Below are 21,720 nucleotides of genomic sequence, written 5' to 3' on the forward strand. Positions count from 1 at the left end.
TATGAATTTGAGCAAGGTAAACAAACAGACTTGTGTTCATCACTTGTCTTCTCTATGCCGGCCTTTCAAACATGAAAATGATTTCACAATTCAGCGGATAATATACAGTACAGTATGGCATAATTTATGATGCAGTAAGTGGTTTTTCCTGTTAAAATACAGTTAATTAGCTCTATATTCTAATAACAGTAACAGAAGTCTTTAGTTGGGCATGATGTCTTAGACATTTTCAAAAATAGCTAAATGCATTCGCAATGTGATGCTTGTGGATCAGTTATCTTTGCCAATTCATTTGTGGTACAACAAAGTATATAGAGCTTTAGTGTAGAGCCAAAGACAGCCTAAGAAGTTGTTAAAGTAATTAAAGTTTAATTAGAATTTAAGTAGGGTCACAGTGCTCACGCCACCTGACAGCAGTAGGTGTGGCCGGACAGTTAATGATAAACCAAAAATTGTTTTTAATGAAGCTTCTCTACCGAGGCGAGACACAGTTTCCCTGTGTACCTGACAAAATGATCCTCCACACATCCTGCAGTGGTTGGTGTTGCGCATTTGGCTGACGCGCTAACACAGTTTGTCCAAGTGGGGCCTCGGTGAGCAGATGATTATGAACTGAGAGACAGTCTATCAAGAGCTGAGGCACGCAGCCAAGTCTAACAAAACAAACAGCATCTGGCGTTACGACGCTAGTGGCCGGATAATTAAGTGGATTTGCTTTTGTCGTAGGCCGCTTTGGGGAGGCGTTTTTCTCAACTGCCCACACCAAAAAGAAAAAAAACTAACACCCTTTTGTGTGGAACACACACCCATGTCTAGCGACAGAATGTCTCATTCAAAAGTGTCAAAGATTGAAGAGCAGGAGTGGTAACTGGGTGAGAAAGGTATCTGTCAGCCAAACGAATAACCACCATACATGAGAATGCAAGCGGCAACTCTCCAGAATCCTGGAGTGTTCTCAGCAGTGGACAAAGACACTTGGCACTTGCTTTTGAAAATACTGAAGTATACTGAAGTATTAAAATTACAAACGACAATATATTTATCAATATATTTCTGTATTGGAATTGACCAATACTGTGATGTATTGTTGTGAGCTTGTAGATAAGTGTGAGCTTCATAATGTATTATATTCATAAGTTTGGGCTGTGACGGTCACTTCCTAGAAAGAACTAAAAGAACAAATAACAGCACAGATACTCAAAATATGTACTTTTCACCAAGCAACAGAGTTCTGGTCTCTGTTAAGTCTCTTATTTGGTGGAAATCTTCTAAATCACTGTTGATTGAGCCTAATGTGATGATTGCATTGTTTGGGGCATTACAATAATCTCTAATAGAGAGCACTCACAAAACTGTCCATTTAGGCACAATTATTTAAATACATGAATTGCCATTGCACGCTGCAGAGCTGACAGCACAACGTATGCGTTTCAGCTACAAGACTTCATCAGCTTTACATTGTTTTGGGGTAATTCCATCTACAGCTTTGTATTTACATTGTTTGGGGGTAATTCAGCTTTGTATTTACATTGTTTGGGGGTAATTCAGCTTTGTATTTACATTGTTTGGGGGTAATTCAGCTTTGTATTTACATTGTTTGGGGGTAATTCCATCTTTGTATTTACATTGTTTGGGGGTAATTCCATCTTTGTATTTACATTGTTTGGGTTTAATTCCATCTTTGTATTTACATTGTTTGGGGGTAATTCAGCTTTGTATTTACATTGTTTGGGGGTAATTCCATCTACAAAGTCATTCTCTTCCTCGGAGGCAGCCTATATAGCCATCGTTACCTTATTGATACCGTAATAATTGTCTTAATTATTTTATGTCCTTTTCCTTTGGATTCCATTTTGATTCTATAGTGCTTGTCTGGTCCGTAATTTGCCTTAGTGAAAGGACTTGCTTAACACTTGAGCTTTGCCACTCCATCATTGTTTAAATTATTCTTCAGTACTGTATTGTGTGCGTTTTGGGGGGAGTAGGTAATTACTAGGGGTGTAACGATACATTGTAACAGCGATACGATACGTATCACGATACGATACATGGACATGGATATTGGTATTGATATCCATATATATTGATATCCATATACAGTATATATGATATTCATATGATATCCATATACATGGATATTGGTTCATTATGGCGATACAATACGATTCAATGATCTGAAATCGATACAGTAACTATTTAGCAAATACAGGGGTTGACACTAAGGTCTCAGAGGCACATCGGGCAAGTGCATGTTCTACTTGCCCTCAGCTCATGGCCACTTGCCCCCAAAATATATCGTACATTTTTCATTACTGTTCTTATTTTTTACTTTCTACTTGCATGCTTGAAATGTTTCCTTTCCCAGTTGAAAACTATGTTTTTGTTTAAGTCACAGGAATCGGCTATAGTAAACAATCAAGTTATGTAAATACTGGCATTTTATTTCAACAATAAGAACATTAGAGGTAGCTCTCTTCATAGTTCTCTCATTACTGGAGGTTACACTTTCACACAGCCCCATGGGCTTACTATCGGCATGAGATGAGTGTTGAATGACTGACAACCATTAAACAACAACGACGTTCTGAAAACACAATAATTAATAAGCCAACCAGTGATGGTATTGTTGACACTTGGCAGGCAGGCAATGTATATTTATGTGTTGTGTGCTCGATCTGCCAGATTTACTTTGTGGTACAACGGCGTCGTGTTGCGAAAACAAACAATCCACAAGCTCATAGCGCATCGCATCCCAAGCGTTGTGAATCATGCCACATTCGCCGTACGACGCAGCATCGCTGCATAGTGTTACTCGGGCCTAGAGGCAGGGAGAGAGATAGAAAGCAGGGGAAGATGCGGAGACAGATATATCTCGTGTTGTGTTTATAGCTAAATAAGACGGTTGTAGCCCCACTCAAAATGCACACTTGCAAACCCGGTAGCAACCTTCACCTGCCCGACCATTTTTTTTAACTTTCCCCGGGCAACCGTTAGTGTCAAGCCCTGAAATACATAAAATATGTGTGAAATTTGTGGATAGTGCAGGTTTTTTAAGGGGAAGATATATTATTATGGATATAAATAAGTAAACACAGTGATTCTCTGGCAAATAGATGGACATTGTATTCAAACACATATGGACAAACCCACCCCTGACAGTAACACAGCGAATACACACATATGTCGATAGACCAAGTGTAGCTATATGGAATGGAAAAGTAATTAAACCCATCTTTTTATTTTTTTCATCTTAAATTTGCTAAATACAATGCACAAATACTTAGTATTGATCAAATGTATTATTTACATTGAAAACGATTCGATACCGATTATTTCCATTTCGAAACGATACGATACAAAATGTTATACGATATTTGCAGTTTGTTTATTTATTGTTGTTGTTTTATCGATATACTTAGATTTTTTTAATTAAAATAGATATTTCAATACAGTTACTATTGTTACACCTCTATTAATTACAGTACTAAAGTAAATGTACTACGTTACTGTCCACCAATGATTCTCTAACGTTCTCAGGGTTGAGTGAAGGGGTTAACAGTTGGTAGAGAGGGGCATGATGTGGCAGACTGGCCCAATCTACCTCCCAACACAAAGGATACAGTCATGCTTTCTTTCTCACATGTCTGTCGAGGGCCAAGAACGCCGACTTGCCCGTAACCATTTGGGTCATCGTGTGGACAGCACATTCAGGGGAGGGTATTAATTGGCAGATGTACAAAACAAAACAAAAATACAAACAAAAATCATGTAATATAGATTACTTTCCGGCTGGAAAACTATTCGCAGCACCCATGACTCACAAGGTCCGTAAATCTCGCTGTTAGCAGCTCTGTGAAAAGGAAAATAAGACTAAAATACCACATTACAATGTTAAATGATTTGGACATGTGGTTGCATCACACAGTACAGAATTGTCTTATAAAATTATCTCCTCTAGTCTTAAACATGCACACACTACAAGACTTTTGACCTTGTGGGATTTATGAAGCAAGCATTAATCACATGCAGTGCTTATTGCGACAGTAGGTCGCAGATTACTATGAAAACCTGAAAAACCTGTCAGTGACTCGGTCACGCCACTATATATGGCCGTCAGTCCGTCACGCCACCATATATGGTCGTCAGTCTGTCACGCCTCGTGACACGCCCCATATATGAAGATCACAACACTGACCTCATCAAACCCTGGATAGCCATACATGGAGAAGACTGGATCATCACCTAGATCTGCATATATGGAGCCAGCCAGCAACTCTACATCTGACCTCAAACCTCAAACCCTTAGATCTCCATATATGGAGCTTACTTGTTCTGACATTCCATATGTTGATCCTCCCCACCCATCCTGCCTGTTCGATGTCTCCCTTTTGACTGATACCTGTCCATTCACACTCAAGACGGGCCCACCCTAAAGTTATAAGTGCAGCTGTGCCCGGTAGCCGGCAAGTTCTCAGGCCCGAAAATTAAGGCCCGGCCCTACCTGGGCCCTCATCAAACCCTGTCACCCTTAGATCTCCATATATGGAGCTGACCTGTTCTGAACTCATCAAACCCTGTACACTCAAGACACGCTTCATATATGGCCAGTACATAATTCATTCCATATGTTGATCTGACCCCCCATGCCAAAGCACCAGCACTCGCCCAGCAGTCTGCTTTCACCCAGCCGGGCGTCTTACTGGTAATAAATTAGTTTATTATTATGTATTTTTTTAAGTTTCCCTTTTAGTTGGTTTGTCGGTATGATTATTGTTTCTAAGAATAATTTTACACAGTGCCTGTCAAAAGTGTACCCACTTCTCCAGACACCAGAACACCACGACTGACATATTTGGGTGAAACAATTTTCTTCATTATAAACACATGGACTTCTGCTGGGAGAAATTCAAATGGAGTTGAGTTTCAGCCATTTTCTCAAAGGGGTTCCAGGGACCCTCAGGGTTCCTTGAGTGGGTTCCAAATGCACCCTTACAGGTCTGTAACCCTAACCTATAACTCTTGAGTGTACACATGGAACATTCTCACTTTGCTCAGCCTGCCTCTTCTCAACTTGTGCTCCAGGTATTCAAATGCAATGCATTCTAGGCCAGGCGGCTGGTGAGACATTAGTGAGAACAAAACACATTTTTGTTACATTTCATTACTATTCCTACTGTAAAACAGAAGGCAGACCAGCTGTTCATAGCTGTCTTATAGTTTCACACCGATTAAGGACCATGTCAGTATTGCTAGAATGCAATTAAAAGTTAAAATTGACTCCAAATTAGAGCTCAAGTATGAAGTATTATGTAACTTTGAATTAATTAAATTAAATGAAGTTGGGAGTAAATGTAACATTATAGAGGTTATGTATGTGACATCAATCATTGTATCCAGAAGTTGCAGGAACGCTTACTGATTGAAATAAACAACATTAAACTCACCAACATTGCAGCTGTATGGAAAGCTTGAATTATCCTCTTTATAGTTTTTGTTCCATAAAAATCCACTACTTTCTGTCAAGAAATTACATGAAGGTGATTCTTTTTCTAAGGGTCAGAGTTTGGAAGGCACAAGTTCTTATTCTCGTTTCTTTGCAGCCATTTGCAAAGAAACATTTGCATACATTTTGTATAACATACTTTCTTCTCAGTGGGGTAACACTAGTAGTGTGTAGTTGTGTACTAGTGCTTGAGTCTCATGTACGGCTGCTAATTATTTTATATTATATATTATATATATTATATTTATATTTCTAATTATATTTCTATAGAAATACAGCAGATCTACAAGCTCACAACTCTGTCGCGATGTGACAAAACAGAAAAATATCAAATGCAGGGATAGGTTTCTGCCCGACAAGAATTTGAGGTGATATTTATGTTCTCAGGGACTGTACTCGTTTCAAAGTTTTTGAAATGCATTCTACCCCCGCACACAGAATGGTACAATAAACCTGAATTGAATTGAGAGTACTGACACATTGAAATTGCTCTGACCTCTCGTAAGAAAGAACTACCCACCACTGTACCCGCAGGCTGCATAAGACGGACTTATAGTACACACACACACACTACTACACAGTGATGTGTGTTAACACAATCCCCTCCGTGATTAATTAAATTAAATTAGATTACTATATGCCAGGATATCGCCCAAAACACTGCAACCGGATGTTGTGTCAGCTTAATGGCGTGTGTTGACTCTCGACCGGTTGTTATTCTCTGCCTAGTCTCGCGTTACCAGACTGTTGCCTCCGCGATTTCCAAACGCTTCATCATACAGTGGGGCCTGGGCCAACGGAAGAGCTATCATGCAAGCTATCAAGCTACCAAACACCATGGAAACAGGAGAGATACTGTATGCAGATATTTTCAGAAATGTTCAAACATCATCAAAATCTATGTCCAAAATATAGGGATGTCCAGTTTGAAAGTGGTTTAATAAGATACTATTTCCATGTTGTGTAGCATGTAGCCATCCCTTCAGAATTATTATTATATATATTTTTTGCTTTTTGCCTTTATTGATTGATTAACAGTAGTTTGACAGGAAATAGATGGGGGGGGGGGGGTGGGGGGAAGACACGCAGCAAAGGTCGCCGGGATCAGGACTCGAACCCTCGACACGCTTTCAGGCTGGATAATTAGCAGCCTAGGTGCCTGGACCACTCGGCCGTTGCAGAGTTTACTGATAAAGCTCAGGATGTCTATTCCTCACACAAAAGCTCTGACTATTCGGTTGTTAAAGGTCTTGAGTGCCTATGAGCTGGTCCTGGAGGCATCCATAATAGACTATGAATTATCACAGCCTGGCCAAGAGTCAGACGTTTGACAGGCTTTCCTGACACGTGGCATGCTGACTATAGATTATCGGTATTCAACTCGACCGCTGACGAGTTGTTTCAAGTTCCAAGTTTTCATGTCATTCAACTTGAGGCGGCCGGGACAACCCGGAGAACATTGCAAAGCGATACGACAGGAGAGCCTGTCGCTTCAAACATTTGACTGTGATGGGTATTTTGCCCATCACAGGACATGGGAGTGAGAAAGTGTTGTCTTACAGTGGTTGTCATTTTGTGGAATGAATCCTAGAGAAAGAAATCCTGTTTAACAGGTGGTGCACATCTCTAAAAGTTGAGCCCAAAATGCACTTTGGGCTGGAGGAGTTCAGGAATTGAGAGAGGGTGATGCTGTGCTTGCTGATGAGACTGTCTGGCTAGGCTCATAAAGTAGTTTTTAGTGACAAACCTTGTGAGACTAAGAGCTATATGCTTCTCCTAGCACTCCTTGTTTTCAACAACAGTCCTGGTTCTTCAGTCAGAAACGGAAACTCGTTTTTCTTCTAAAAGCTTTTCCGAATGGTCAATTTATGCTTTGTGTCGAGAACACACGGCGGAAGTGAGGTCAAAACGGACGCCTTCATAAAATGTCACATACTCTGACTGGTCGGGTATTAGATACACCTGTGTGCCCATAAGGCCCACTCTATGCAACGTCATCAAACAGCGACGCACCTACCATAACATCATTTTACAGGCCACAGGTTTCTGCGTTACACCTTTTTCCCCCCGTGGCGCTAGAGTGAGCTTCATCACAAAAACGAGTGTGACAATGTTGTGGCTGAACCTTTTCAACCAATCACTCTATCACGTGCACAAGTTGTTTCGTGTCATTACGCTTCTAGTTACCGTTTTGTGCGCACATGCATGAGCGTGTGTGTGAGTCAATGCACGGAGGTACTAAGCTAGGAAAGGAAAGGAAAGCTATAGCTTGCCTTCCCGATGAAGAACATACCGTATCTCAAACAATTTGCAAAGATTATGCAGTTGATGAGGATATAGTCACCTTTACAGTTAAGGCCAGATTACAGGTCCTTCCAACCAGACTGATCAATCTCTCTCTGTGGTATCCAAATACGTTTCCTCCTCATTGTCTGCACCATGACCACAACCCAATTACCAAAACTCTGTCACATATTCTTAATGGCTGCTATGTATGTAAGGGAATGTACATTGCTAGGCACAACGGAATTGTTGACCTATTAGCTAAGGACATAAGTTCATGTGTTTCATCATCTGCCAAAGTGCATAAACAGTAACACTCATGTTTCAACTGCCATGTTCATGCGCAATATTGAAAATGATGCCTTTTCAGATGTCACAGCTAATACACCAAAAGTTGTTGTTGATGAGGACAATAGAAAAGTGACCATTTTTGAAGTGGCATGTAAATTTGACCACAGTCTGGAAGAGGCATTCCTTACCAAGGATGCTATTATACAGCTTGGTTACAAATGTAAACTGCTTGTGTTCATATTTGGAAGCCTTGGTAATATCCATAAATCAGTTGTGAGAGTCCTGCAGATTGCAGGAATGCCCAAGCCTAGAGCTAAGGCATTGGCAAAATTATGTTCAGGGTCTGCGACAATTGGCAGTCACCATATATGGATGAGGCGATGCTTCCTGTACCTGTGATCTCTATCCTGAAACAGTTGTTGAATTATAAAGTATATTAAATATATATATATATATATATATATATATAAACAGCAACAGAGTACAATCAAACTCAGGCCAAAGGGGATAGCACCAAAACAAAATCCTTGCGGTCTTGATTCCATTTAGTGCCCGTCTGTCTGTCTGTCTTTTTATATGTGTTCTACATCATCCATTGATGACTCACCGAGGCAATCTGTGAAGCTGACGTGAGCTGGGTCTATACACAAGCCTGCACACAGTTCCCTTATTCCCTGTTATGACTGGCTCAAAAGAGGCAAAATAATAATAATGTGGGTCAGATGAAAAGAATATATTTACAAAAGGAATGAGAGAACACATGAAAAGCTGCAGCTAGGTCTTGTGGCAGGGTTGAGAGAGTGGACAGAGGCTGAATGAAGCCAACTAGCCCATTTAAACCTGAGGCCGATTTCAGAAACACCTTCTAAATCCTGACCTACGTTTCTTCAAAAACATCTAAAATGACACAGATGCTTTCCGGGATTGAAAGGTATAATAATAAATTATTAGCAACGTACAGGCTTACCAGGTTTAAATTGGCTAGACACTAGACAGGTACAGTATACGTATAGTAGAGCAGGACCCTATAGCATGTGTCAAAAACATGTGTGAATTGATATAGTATGGTGTTGATTTTCTTTTGCCATCCTTAACAAGCCAACTGTCTGTCACCTCCCGTTTGGTGTGTGATCACTTATTTAGTGTTTCTACAGTATACAGCGTATATAACAGGGTACAGGTGGTGTCACTGACAAATTATCTCTGTTTCTGTCGTGACTCGCTATTAGAAAATGATTTGATCGAGGGCCACAAAACGGTAATAATTCTAGGCTCACCCATGAAACAAATCACCGTCCTAACTTGAATGTTGGCCATTCATTTTCCCACCCAGATTTCTCCTGCCTGTCCGGGAAATCAAACCCGGAGCCTTCCGGTAACAAGCACACTCCTCTACCCCACATTGCATGGAGACGTACCCATGTTGGGGATGTCTGGTCCTTGGTCCTGGGTGAGCTCCTTGTTGTAGCGCAGGAAGAGGATGGTGTTTTTCAGGGTGAGTGCGTGGTCAAAGTACCGCTGTGCCTCGCCCTCTGCCGTGCTCTCCACCTGATAACCGCAGAGAACCAGGAGAGTGGGTAAGAACCAGGGAGGTTGGAGTTTTGCCGAAGGGGATTTTCAAGTCAACATTTGAGTTGACTTGAAACAGAATTCTTAATATGCCTTGTGCTCTTCAGAGATGGATCTCAATCAATAGAGACAAAAACAAGGCAAGGACACAGATCGGATGTCAAATCATAAATTACTTGTATTTTGCTGCAGCAAAAGAAGACGAGACTTGCACATTGGCATCAAATCCATCGATCCCTCAGTGCTGTGAGCTTGTAGATTTTCTATTTTCAATATTTTGCGTCACACCGGTGTGTGAAAAAAAGACGAATTGTTAAGAAAATAATTGATACTTGCAGTTAATGTGTTTTCATCATTATTAACTGCTAATGGGAATCAGAAGGTCAACAGTTCGACCGTCCAATACAGTTGCAGTGTCCCTGAGCAAGATACAAGATACATCACACACACACACACACACACACACACACACACACACACACACACACACACACGGGCGCAAACGCGTAGAAAACATTTTGGCAACGTATGCGCACTGGCGCATCGGTTGTGTGTAAACACAACATGAACATAGTACTCTTATTATGCATATCGCATTCTCGCCGATAAACATTTTCGAGTTAAAAAAGGGGGGGAAAAACGAAAAAAAAACGAATGGTTCAAGCTATTAATTAAGATTCGAGTGCCAACCAGAACGAGCGAAGGTTCGAACCCCGAATATTCGGGGACAGCCTTACTTACACCCACTGATGTTTTGGGAACGAAGGGAAGACTAAAAACTACTAGAAAAAGGACTACTTTTGGCATTTCAGACAGTTTTTCGCCTATGACATGCCCATTGCCCACAATAGTCATGCCAGGTTGAAAATTGTTTAATTGATGAAGACTGCTTTCCACTGCAATGGCCATAAAACAAGGTTGCAATATTCAATTTCTTATTCAACATTTTCAAATTACATTTAACATTAAAACTGCTTGGGTGTAAACATACCCAGGTGCCTGTGTAAGTAATTATCATGCATGGCCACATCATTTCTTCTGGCACGCAGATAATCCTAATAAAACACATTGCTTTGCCACCTTTAGCTGGCATGATATTTCATAATGCCTGCAAGCATTAGTCTGCAGTGGAGTGATAATGACAATATTAATAATAGATCAGACATCAATTATTAAAATGTGTACACACTATTGTCACATTTTCTCCGGACGATGTCGATGGACGCATATTCGCATATCCTTAAAGACACAACTGTGTCAATGAAAAGTATTAACAACCAGTAAAACGAGGTCGTGCTGAAACAACAGAGCTCCTTAATATTGCACAGTTGAGAAGCAGGAGTTAAACTATTAATCTGGTGTCAGTGAGGTCAGATGTAAAGTTGCTGGCCGGCTCCATACTGTATATGCAGATCTAGTATGTCAAACCATGTATGGCTATCGAGGGTTTGATGAGGTCAGTGTCGTGATCTTCATATATGGAGATCCAGGTGATGATAGTCAGCTCCACATATGGAGATCCAACCAACTTGGTTCATTTGCAAGTGTGTGACTCGCGTCGTGGCAACCACACTGGTTATCATGAGATGTCACAATAACAATATGGCCATTTATTGATATTCCCATATATGGGCTTAATATTGATGACATCAGTAATGAGCTTGTGATTTAACGAGGCGTGTCTCGAGGCGTGATGTCACGAGGAGGTGACCTGACTGACGGACGGACGGGTTTTGCAGGATTTCATAGTAATCTGCAACCTACAGTCGCAATAACTACTGACTAAATAATAACTACCGGTACATTGGATTCACTGGAATACAGATTCTTCTTTTTTTGGACATACAAGGTTTCCACCGACAGCGATGATATTGTCATTCAAACAGTATCTATGCTATGACATTGTCCAGCCCGCTGCCAGACCGACATTGCCTTTAAAAAGGGAGCCAGGATTAGATTAATGTGGGGTTTGTTGCTCAGGGTCTCACCTTTTCCAGCTCGGCCAGGAAGCTATCCAGCGTCTCGTCTGACAGCTTGCCCACCTCAAACATGGTGACTGCGTGGCTCTTCAGGTTCTGAAAGGCAAAGAGACGCACGCAACAAAGTCAGTAACTCCAAACGACACTGCCTGGCCATTTTGTTATTGTACCTGAAGAGGCACTTGCCCCAGGCCTCAATACAGGCATATGAAAAGGCTCAATTTATGTAATTTAGATAGCATTTTATGCAGATACTGTAGTACATATGATATGATATGATTCTATTTTTATGTATTTGATATACTAAGGCCTTAACCGTTCTAATATATAAACTGGAAATTATGTACAGTGTGGGTAATGAGATATAATAGATCACATTGATTGGGAGGGAATTGTTAACGGATGATTTTGGGAAGTTGGGTTGAACTTGGGCGCAAAATGAGAAAGTGAACGTTATTATATAAGATAGATAGATAGATTGTCATTCATAGATAGATAGATAGATAGATACCGGTAGATAGATAGATAGATAGATAGATAGATAGATAGATAGATAGATAGATACCGGTAGATAGATAGATAGATAGTAACTGTCATTGCATCTGTATGTATTTATCATTTAATTTTACCGACAGCACGGGATGGTGATCATTGCGCAGTAATGTAACTTTGGGAGTGTAGCTAAATGGACCCGCTCATTCCGTGTAGTTAAAAGTTATGTCGAGTAACGCTTTAGGGCTGTATTTTGCGTGTCTTAAGTACCAGGTCTTATTCCCTAACTTGAGTAAACTAAAGACCTGGAGGCGTGATCAATGCCATTTGGCTATTCTGAGTGGCCAAAGAGCATTGATCACGCCTCCAGGTCTTTAGTTTACTCAAGTTAGGTAATAAGACCTGGTACTTAAGACACGCAAAATACAGCCCTAAACATTGCAAATAGGCAAGGCTTTGTAGATTGCGGTGGTGGTAGAAAGAAGCAGGAGATAAGTGGTTGGCGACCATGTTGTTGTGTGGCTCTGCTGCACAGCGAGCAGCAGTCTTGCTCTATGCTAAGGAAGGTGCTAGGCCTCATACACGTATGTTCTGATGTTTGGTCAAACCATGTGAATCCTATTGGAATTGCATTGTGGCAGCCATTAATCACAGACAGAGCATAGAACATTCGTTTGATACGAGTGACTGACACTCCCCCCCCCCCCCGACATATTTTCTTAAATTTAGAATAGAATATTTGTTGTTTTTTTCTTACTGTAAATCACTCTGGATTAAGTACACGTGTGCACGCATGCACAATTATATAGCTAAATACAGATTTTTTTCCTGCCTCCAGCCATCTGTTAGAGAGTTACTAAAACGTGCTATACATCTCTGAAAAACCGTTTGTTCATTTATTTAAAAGTTCACTCATTCATTCATTTGCTGGGGAGGTAGCATCAAGGGCTGGGCGCTGAACAAGCTCAATAAAATCATGAAGAAGCCCAGCTCCATTGTTGGCCTCTGAATGGAAGGGCTGCTGAGAGGAGGATTAGGGACAAATTTATCTCCTCCCATCCACCATACGTGGCAAGCTGCAGGATAGGTGCTCAGACTGTATAATGCATTATTATGAATACTATTATTATTATTATTATTACTATTATTAATAATAGCAGTATTATTATGTTTATCTGTGTCTGATGTGTTTATTTATTTATATTGTCACATTATGATGCTGAAACACCTCAATTTCCCTTCAGGGATTAATAAAGTACAGTATATCTCATCTATCTTATCTCATTTTATTCTGCAGTTTAAATTTGTTGTTGTTGCAAGTTTCAGTCGTACAAACTATGACAGATGTTCATGTCTTACAACAAACAGATGTTCCCCACAATATCCTACTATAAATGTACGAAATCTCTGTCTGTGCGTGAGCCAGAAGTTATCACAGTATCGCGAGAACCATCCAACTGACGACTTCAAACAAGGCGACTGCCTGCCCGGCGTTGGTCGATCTAATATAGGCATCTGGTTGTCCAGAACAAACGATTGGACCGATATGCCCATATATGGGAGCGTGTATGTGTGCCTGCATGTGTCCATGTTGGATCACTCACCGGAGAGAGGTTTCCTATCATGAGGAAGGCAGTGAGGGTTTTGGGTCACTCACCGGAGAGAGGTTTCCCATCATGAGGAAGGCAGTGAGGGTGGAGTCGAAGAGGAAGGCGATCCGTTTGGTGGGTGCAGATGGGATGCTGAAGCTGCTCATGCTGGCTGTGTCTGCTGAGCACAACAACGCAAAAAATAAAGCAATAAGCCACAACAAGAGGTCTTAGTCGGAGACCCTCCGCTACGCGTCGGGTCTCACTGCACCTCTCAGCCATTATAAAATACCCGGTTATTATATAATGGCTGAGAGGTGTAGTGAGACCCGACGCGTAGCCCCGCCCTACTACTAGTAGTCAAGGAAAGCGCCGCCCGCATGTGCGGAACTTCACCTTCTAATATACCGTAAACACAAAACCCCATTCTGCCAGCTGCCTCGCTAGCCTTGTGGACTACTAACGCCGTCTTGTAATACCATGCTTCACCTGTTCGTGCCCCACTGCCGCCACTGTTTTTACAACCGCGGACTATTTAATAGTTTTTGGATTAAGGTTGGTAAGGGGTACATTAATAGTTTTTTGACCATTTAGGGCTGACGTCGAAATAAAAAAAACATTTCCCCTGAAAGAATATATATTCAAAGATTTGTGCCGCATTTTTACGATTTTTCAAAAATAGCAGACCTACAATCTCATAGCGCGCCACTCGGTGGCGCGCTATGAGCTTGTAGATCTGCTATTTTTACAATAGCTAAAGTATAACATAATGATTAGTTAAAACACCAAAAGGGGTTCCCGTCCAGAATGGGTTAAGGTTGGTGAGGAGTACGTTAATAGTTTTGGAATTAAGGTTGGTGAGGGGTACGTTAATATTTTTGGATTAAGGTTGGTGAGGGGTGCATTAAAAAGACTGGATAGGGTAGGTACCCTCACAAAAACATGCAGTAATCCTGGTCTCTAAACTGCCTACCCCTGGCCAGCCGGGGCGCCTGATGGAGGTGAAAGGAACTGGTTGGAATAACGTGTTCCTTCCACACGCTACGTCCAACCAGGGAAACTCCCCCCTGTCAGGTGTAAAGGAGCAACTTGGACACTCAGGCATGAAGGACTGAGTTAAGTCCGTTGCTCTCCCCAGGTTGGCGGAGGGTGTGTAGAGCCCAGGATCACAGTAGATGATTGGCACAGGGGTGAAAAATGGGTTACAAAATCGTGGGATAAAAATAAAAAAAAGACTGGATTAAGGTTTTTGAGGGATGCGTTGCTTGCGGTTATGTTTAGGTTAGAGTTAGAGATAGGGTTAGTACTAGTTATAGAGTACTAGTAGGCATAAACACTTGTGTGCAGTCCAAAACACAGCCCAGCGTTTCCTACTCCACTGACAACCAATCACAGCGCTCCAAATTCCTCGAATCCCGCAGCCATCCTAGGAAAAAAAAACTCTTAGCCGCCCGCACGGCCAGGGTGTATAAGGCAATCAAGTGCTCCCCTTCCCCAGTTCAGCTACAGAGCTGCTGGATCAGCTGGGAATTATATACAGTTCATTCAAACCTTTATTTATTCTCGAAAGACATTGAAAAGTGATTGAAGATGTGGATAATCGTGAGATTTACAATGGAAACCAGCCAATCAAAAAGTTAGAATATGGAGATAAGAGGTTTCTGCCCGACAGCATGTATCTGGATATGTTCTATTTAACTTGCTTTCTATTCATTTCCCTCTACTCTAACTCTGTACTCTATTATGTCGTATTTTGAATACATACGACAAAAACGCAATAAGCACAACATGACTATCCTTCCATTACATTATTTTGCCAACAGTGCTCCTGGGGTGAACACGCACACCGGCGATGAAGGTCTTAACCCTGGCATAGTGTTAGTTGCTCTACTTCCTGTATTAACAATAGCCTCTCACCTCCTGTTCTAGTTTTTTTGGGGTGAAATCTGTGGCAGCGTGTGTACGTGCTTAGCATTTTAATGAACCCCCAACATGCCCTGGGGCGAGCCCTCAGGCCTCCTCTTGTAGTGTGCATTAATGCTCCCCGTGCTTTACGTTAGCCTACATGGTAGACAGTCATGTGTATTCCAACAGCCTAAAGAACGTGAGCCATTAGAAGTAAACAATAAACAGTAAAATGGTGCTTTGAGATATCAACATTCGCAGCAGACAGATATAACTTCAAATCAGTATCATTCATGATTCTTTATTTTTTTAAGAAAAGAAAAAAATCTAGCTTCTTGATTATTCGGTTAAAAGTCAGTTATTCGTTCTAAATATCGGTTTTGATATTTTATTTCCGGTTGATTGCCCAGCCCTAACCTCTTGATCTACAATAACTAAAAAAGCCTCCTTGGGGAGTTTGGCCCTGCCCCCTTCCTACTATGTGAAAGGTCCCTGTACCTCCAGACAGTGGGCAGCTGAACATAGTGGGCAGCTCAACGTGAAAGGGGCAGTTTTCTTCCCCAAAATGTAAAAACACTGAAGTATAATAAGGAAAATAATGGGAAATAATGTAAAATATCTATGATGTTAACATGCATGGTACATCATTATCAGACCAAAAACAATCCTTCAAGTTGTTGTATTTTACACACAATGTTTGTAGCTATTAGCATTTGTAGTATTGTGTATTTCGGCCCTCGTTTGTAAAATAAATGTACATGTAAAATAAAACCAGAGGTGGACAGTAACTGAGTAAATGTACTTAACTACTGTACGTACAGATTCTGAGGATTTGTACTTAACTTGAGTATTCGATTTTTGAGCGGTGCCTCCGCTCCATTACGCAGCTATGTGTGTCCCTATGTGTACGACCGCTGCAACACCTAAAGTGGCCAGTAGAGTACAGCACAGAGTAAAGTGGCACAGAGTACACTACAGTGTGCCCAGGGCTCTACATGTCAAACTAGGGGGTTTTCATGATTCTGAATCCATTCCATTCCAAGCATTAGTTTTGCACAAAAACACTCCTTGGGCTATGGAGTTCGCGATGTTTCCGGCAGAGCAGGCCTCTCATTCTGTGAATAAAAGTATGGCATGACATCACAGATTAAACTCTATTCCTTGAGCTTTTGGGCCTGTAGCCCCGCCCCCTCGACTATAGTGAGAAGAGGTAGTATGTTGACTGTGCAGCAGCTCAGCTGCAAGGTACACAGCTACTATGGCTGAGTGGTGTGCTAACAGATGTAACAGATAAATCAGACTAAATTAATTAAAACAAATCTAATTAGCTAGAGATGATATAGATTTAAAGGGAATCAGGCTTGTTTAAATTGTGTTCAAATCGATAACAGCTCTCATACAGGGAGGTGAACTTTCTCTGGGATTCATTAGGACTGTTGAGTCGTCTTAAAAATGGAGCGATACAATTGATTGTGTGTGTGTGTGTGTGTGTGTGTGTGTGTGTGTGTGTGTGTGTGTGTGTGTGTGTGTGTGTGTGTGTGTGTATGTGTGTGTGTGTGTGTGTGTGTGTGTGTGAGAGAGAGACCTTGGTCCTCCAGGCTTGCAGTGTCAGTGTCCGTGGCAGAGGAGCCTCCCTCCATGACGGGACTGCTCTGCTCCCATGAAAGCAGCATCTTCTGAGGGTCCACGGTGCTCCTAGAACCAGTTAGGACCCGTTACAACCAGGAACAACCAGGGTTATTACAAAATAACAAAAAACTACAACATTTTAATTAGATTAAAAAAAGAAACATTACTGAGCTTTCACTAAGGCAAATACAAACAACAATCTAAACTAAAACTAAGCCTTTTCACAAAATAAAAACTAAACTAGCAAAACCACTTTAAAATGAATTAAATATCCAACAACATGAAATTCAACTTTTCCCATTGCTTTGTGTTTTTAGGGCTCCCCTACGTGTCTTCGATCCCCACAAATACCCAATTTTGAACAATCAGGCATTCTCATCATATTTGGGATTGTATGTACATTGGTCTCAGAACAGGCCAACTGATTTTGGTGCTACTCTTGATGTCATCTGTATCTTCCTACTTTGTATAATCCCTCCCCATCTTTGGTTACAAATTTGCATTTCGTCTTTGGAGGGGGGAGGAGGGAGGGGGGGTGGGCCATATTATAATGAGAAAAAGATGTAGGAGGGGAGTAGCTGGGATGAGGGTGTAATAATTTGCATACACAGCGCCCACACCACATCAGGTCATTGTGGTACTGCAGCTGTAACTGCTTTAGAAGCCCAATCTGAGAATCCCATCGTCAAATATTCGGGAAAACAGCGCCTCCCCTGTTGAGGCAACAGTCTGTCTTGAGAGACTATTAGAAGCCAGACAGAAATGGACTGGTTATCAGAGTGGCGATTTAGCAAGTTCAAACCATTAAATAAGTTTGAGGGACATAAACAATTTAAAAATGCATGTTGTAGTTCCTTTAAAGCTAAACTAAATTGAAAACACGTCAATGCAAAATACAAATGAAAACTTCTAATCCATAATAACCATGGTTAGAACCGGATAGAACCAGAACACATTTTAACACTGTTACATGTACACCTCACCTGCCGCCATATATGCAAATAAAATGATACACTCACTCAGCTATATTTTTATACATAAGCAAGCAGCAGAATATTGCACACACACTCCTTTTCCTTTTGGCTTTTCCCTCCAGGTGTCGCCACAGCGAATCAATCCTCTTTCACTACATCAATACATCTTCTCTTTGGTCTTCCTCTAGGCCTCCTGCCAGTTCCAACTTCAACATCCTTCTACCGATATACTCACTATTCCTCCTCTGTACGTGTCGAAACCATCTCAGTCTGGCCTCTCTGGCTTTCTCCAAAACATCTGACATGCGCTGCCCTCTGATGTACTCGTTCTTGATCCTATCCATCTTTGTTACTCCCAGAGAGAACCTCAACATTTTAGTCTCTGCTACAACCTCCAGCTCTGCTTCCTATCTTTTCCTCAGTGCGACTGTCTCTAAACCATACAACATAGCTGGTCTCACCACCATTTTGTACACCTTGTCTTTCATTCTTGCTGATACATTCCAATCACACATGACAGTTTTCTCCACCCATTCCACCCGGCTTGCACTCGTTTCTTCACCTCTTTCAGCATTGCTCTGAAAAGTTGACCCTATAAGTACTAAAAGTCCTCCACCTTCTTCATGACTACTCCCTGTAACCTCACTGTTCCACTTGGGTTCCTCTCATTCACACACATGTATTCTGTCTTGCTGCGGCTAACCTTTATTCCTCTCCTTTCCAGGGCATACTGTATGTTCACCTCTCTAGATTTTCCTCTACCTGCTCACACTACAGATCATAAATGTGATCTCCAAACATCATGATCCATGGGGATTCCTGTATAATATCTGTCAGCCTGTCCATTACCAGTGCTGATCCTTGATGCAGCATCAACTCATCAGCTTTATTCCTCTGTAGTTTCCACTGCACGTCACCCTTGTTCTTAATTATATGCTCGCAGGCATGAGCAGAGAGAAGTGAACGGTGGGGTGGTTGTTTATACCGCTGGCTGACCTCTGGTTTGCGACGCACCAAATGAGCTTCAGTTCATATGCTAAATGTTTTATAAATCAATCGGATTATCACACGAGAGCTGATTCAGCTATCGTGTGACTGCAACATGACGAAAACAGTTGCACTGAGCCATCTCGTTAAACCCAGCTGGCTGCGATGAATAACCTAATCATTAGGCCTAATCAACGTCAACCGATCCATATAATTCTGTAGTGTATGATGACCACGCAATGTTACAGTCCACTGCAGGCTACAGGCTATTTGATTTACAAAATTATTTAGTATTATAACCACCGTCCCTTGGTGCGGCGGCGCTCCTCGTTATATGTGCCCGATTTAAAATAACAGATCTCTAAGCTGTCGAGACACGCCATGAGCGGGTGCATGGATGGTTTGTAAACTTTGTAGGCTATGTTTGTTCTTTTGGACACCGAATGGGGACGATACTTGGGGTCTTGGACATAGCTGCTTCACTTCAGAGGAAACGAATGGGAGCTATACTCACCACCACTGGAATTGGAAACCATTAGAATGATATGGAAATGGTACATTAACAGTCTAACGTGAGCTACATAAATCCTTTATTTCGGTCCATTGAACTCCGTTCTCACTCTCACACAGACACACACTGAACCACTGACGGCGCGCGCTGCTGCGCTGGCCATGCATTAAAGGTTTTATCGGGCTTCGGGCCTAACATAATGGTAATTTTTAGGGTCGGGCCGAGCTTCGGGCCCGATGAGAACTCATCTACCTTCACCTTTCGCTGCATCTCCCAGTGCACTTGTGTGCTCTCTATAATACTATTGCACGCATACTGCACACTCAAATACATCTTTTAATACTTCACCGTTTCTATTTAAAGTTTGTCAAGTCATGTGTACTTATCCTCGCTGTACATTAATGTCGCACAAAAGTATTGAAAATAACAGATCTACAAGCTCACAAAGTAGCAAGCTCTGCAAGCTCACAACGTGCATAATAAGAGTAATAATAATATTAATAATGGTTTAAAAACTGTTTTGGACATACAAGGTTTCCACCTGACATGGAACGATATTCTGCCGATTAATCCCTTCTATTATATATGTATCTAAACAGTAAAACTCCTCCTGAGTGTTCATTTAACTCTAGCTCTCCTTGTTTGTGTATGTATATACATGGAATATATTAATTCCACAAGGTATTTATGGTACAAGACTTTTTTCCCCTGTTTATTAAACTCGTGCTGACGCTGCTCCCAGACTTGTATCTTATCTTTATTCTTGTTACTTGGCTCCTGTAATGACTTGACTTCCCCCCCCCTCGAGTTCAATGAAAGAAAATGTTATCTCATGTTTTTATGCTTGAGCAATGGCCAGGCGAGGTCGGGAGGTTGTGTTTGTTTGTGTATGTGCAGTAGTAGGTCCCCGCTATGTACTGTACTGGCTTCATCCAGTTTGGGCCACATTGCATTTGACAACTGCGCAGCGCATTTAAAGCTGCAATCCAAAACCTATTTTAACAAATAAAATGTTATTTTAACCAATTTGTATGGTTTGATTGATTGATTGAAAATGGGTAAAATGGGTACAGTTCAACTGCTACGAGGAAAATAACAGAAAAAGCACTAAGACTTCAGGGTCCTCCATTTTCAAATCATCAGAACATTTAAAAAGGTAGAAATATACACTTATACAAAGTTGTTTTTTAAAAGGGTCCAGTTTCGAATTGCAGCCACTGTAAGTGTTTGAGAGCGGTTTTGAAGGAGTCTAGGAACTCCTTTTCTTAATGGCTGTTGGTAGGCCGATCTACATTTTAGTGGCATAGGCTAGAGCTAATTGAATTTAACCTCTTGTTTTAGCAGAATCTGGGTTGTACGTGGTTTGTTGAACTCTTTGGTGTTGTGAGAGTGTGGACTTCGTTGACATTAAGGAAGTATTTTGGGTCTTAGTGGTGTAGCGAATCTTGAGGACCAGACCCCTTTCAAGATGCTGTACTCTGTCGTCAACCCTAAGCCATTCCAGCCTATCAAAATGGGCAGGGGTGAGGTGGGTTCTGGGAGTAAGGCCAAGTAGTAGCCTGACCAGTTTGTTTTGGGATATCTGGAGCCTTGTTTTAAGGGCCTTTTTAGGTGCTGTGGTACCATGAGGTGCATGAAGAAACCTTGTATTAGGTCTCCTGTTAGGGTTTTCAAGGTGTTTTTGTTGACCAGTGAGGAGATCCTGTACAGGAATCTTGTTCTTTGGTTGACTTTTTTGATTGGTGGCCATTTTATCACAGAAAAGATTTGCCTCCAGCATGGAACCTACAGTACTGTAGGTACTAGGTAGGTAATTTATCTTGTGATAATACTGTCACCCACGTTAACTGAGAAGCTGTCGGCCTTGTTGATATTACTATTTGATCCAAAGAGAATGGATTTTTCCCAGGTGTAATGATAGTTTGTTATCAGAAAAGCCAGGTGCGGATTCTACCGAGTTCAGAGCTGAGGGCATTTTCAACCTGCAGTTTATTCCTGTCTGAGACCA

At 41.4% G+C, this 21,720-nt stretch overlaps 1 protein-coding gene across 2 annotated transcripts in view; it reads right to left on the reverse strand.

Annotated features, from left to right (window-relative positions):
• Nucleotides 1-21,720, reverse strand: part of fam91a1 (family with sequence similarity 91 member A1) — a 57,233-nt gene that overhangs the window by 13,010 nt on the left and 22,503 nt on the right. Inside the window, exons 12-15 of one of the 2 annotated variants that reach the window (XM_080788178.1) lie at nucleotides 17,197-17,306; nucleotides 13,775-13,884; nucleotides 11,635-11,721; nucleotides 9,496-9,625 (exon numbers count right to left, since the gene is read on the reverse strand). In XM_080788178.1, the coding sequence (XP_080644304.1) occupies nucleotides 9,496-9,625; nucleotides 11,635-11,721; nucleotides 13,775-13,884; nucleotides 17,197-17,306 (437 nt within the window). Of the gene's footprint in view, nucleotides 1-9,495; nucleotides 9,626-11,634; nucleotides 11,722-13,774; nucleotides 13,888-17,196; nucleotides 17,307-21,720 lie in introns of both variants that reach the window. The other variant, XM_080788177.1, reaches the window with a different exon arrangement.

This window comes from Protomyctophum bolini, assembly GCF_963924005.1.
Source record: "Protomyctophum bolini genome assembly, chromosome: 17".
NCBI classification, from domain to species: Eukaryota; Metazoa; Chordata; class Actinopteri; order Myctophiformes; family Myctophidae; genus Protomyctophum; species Protomyctophum bolini.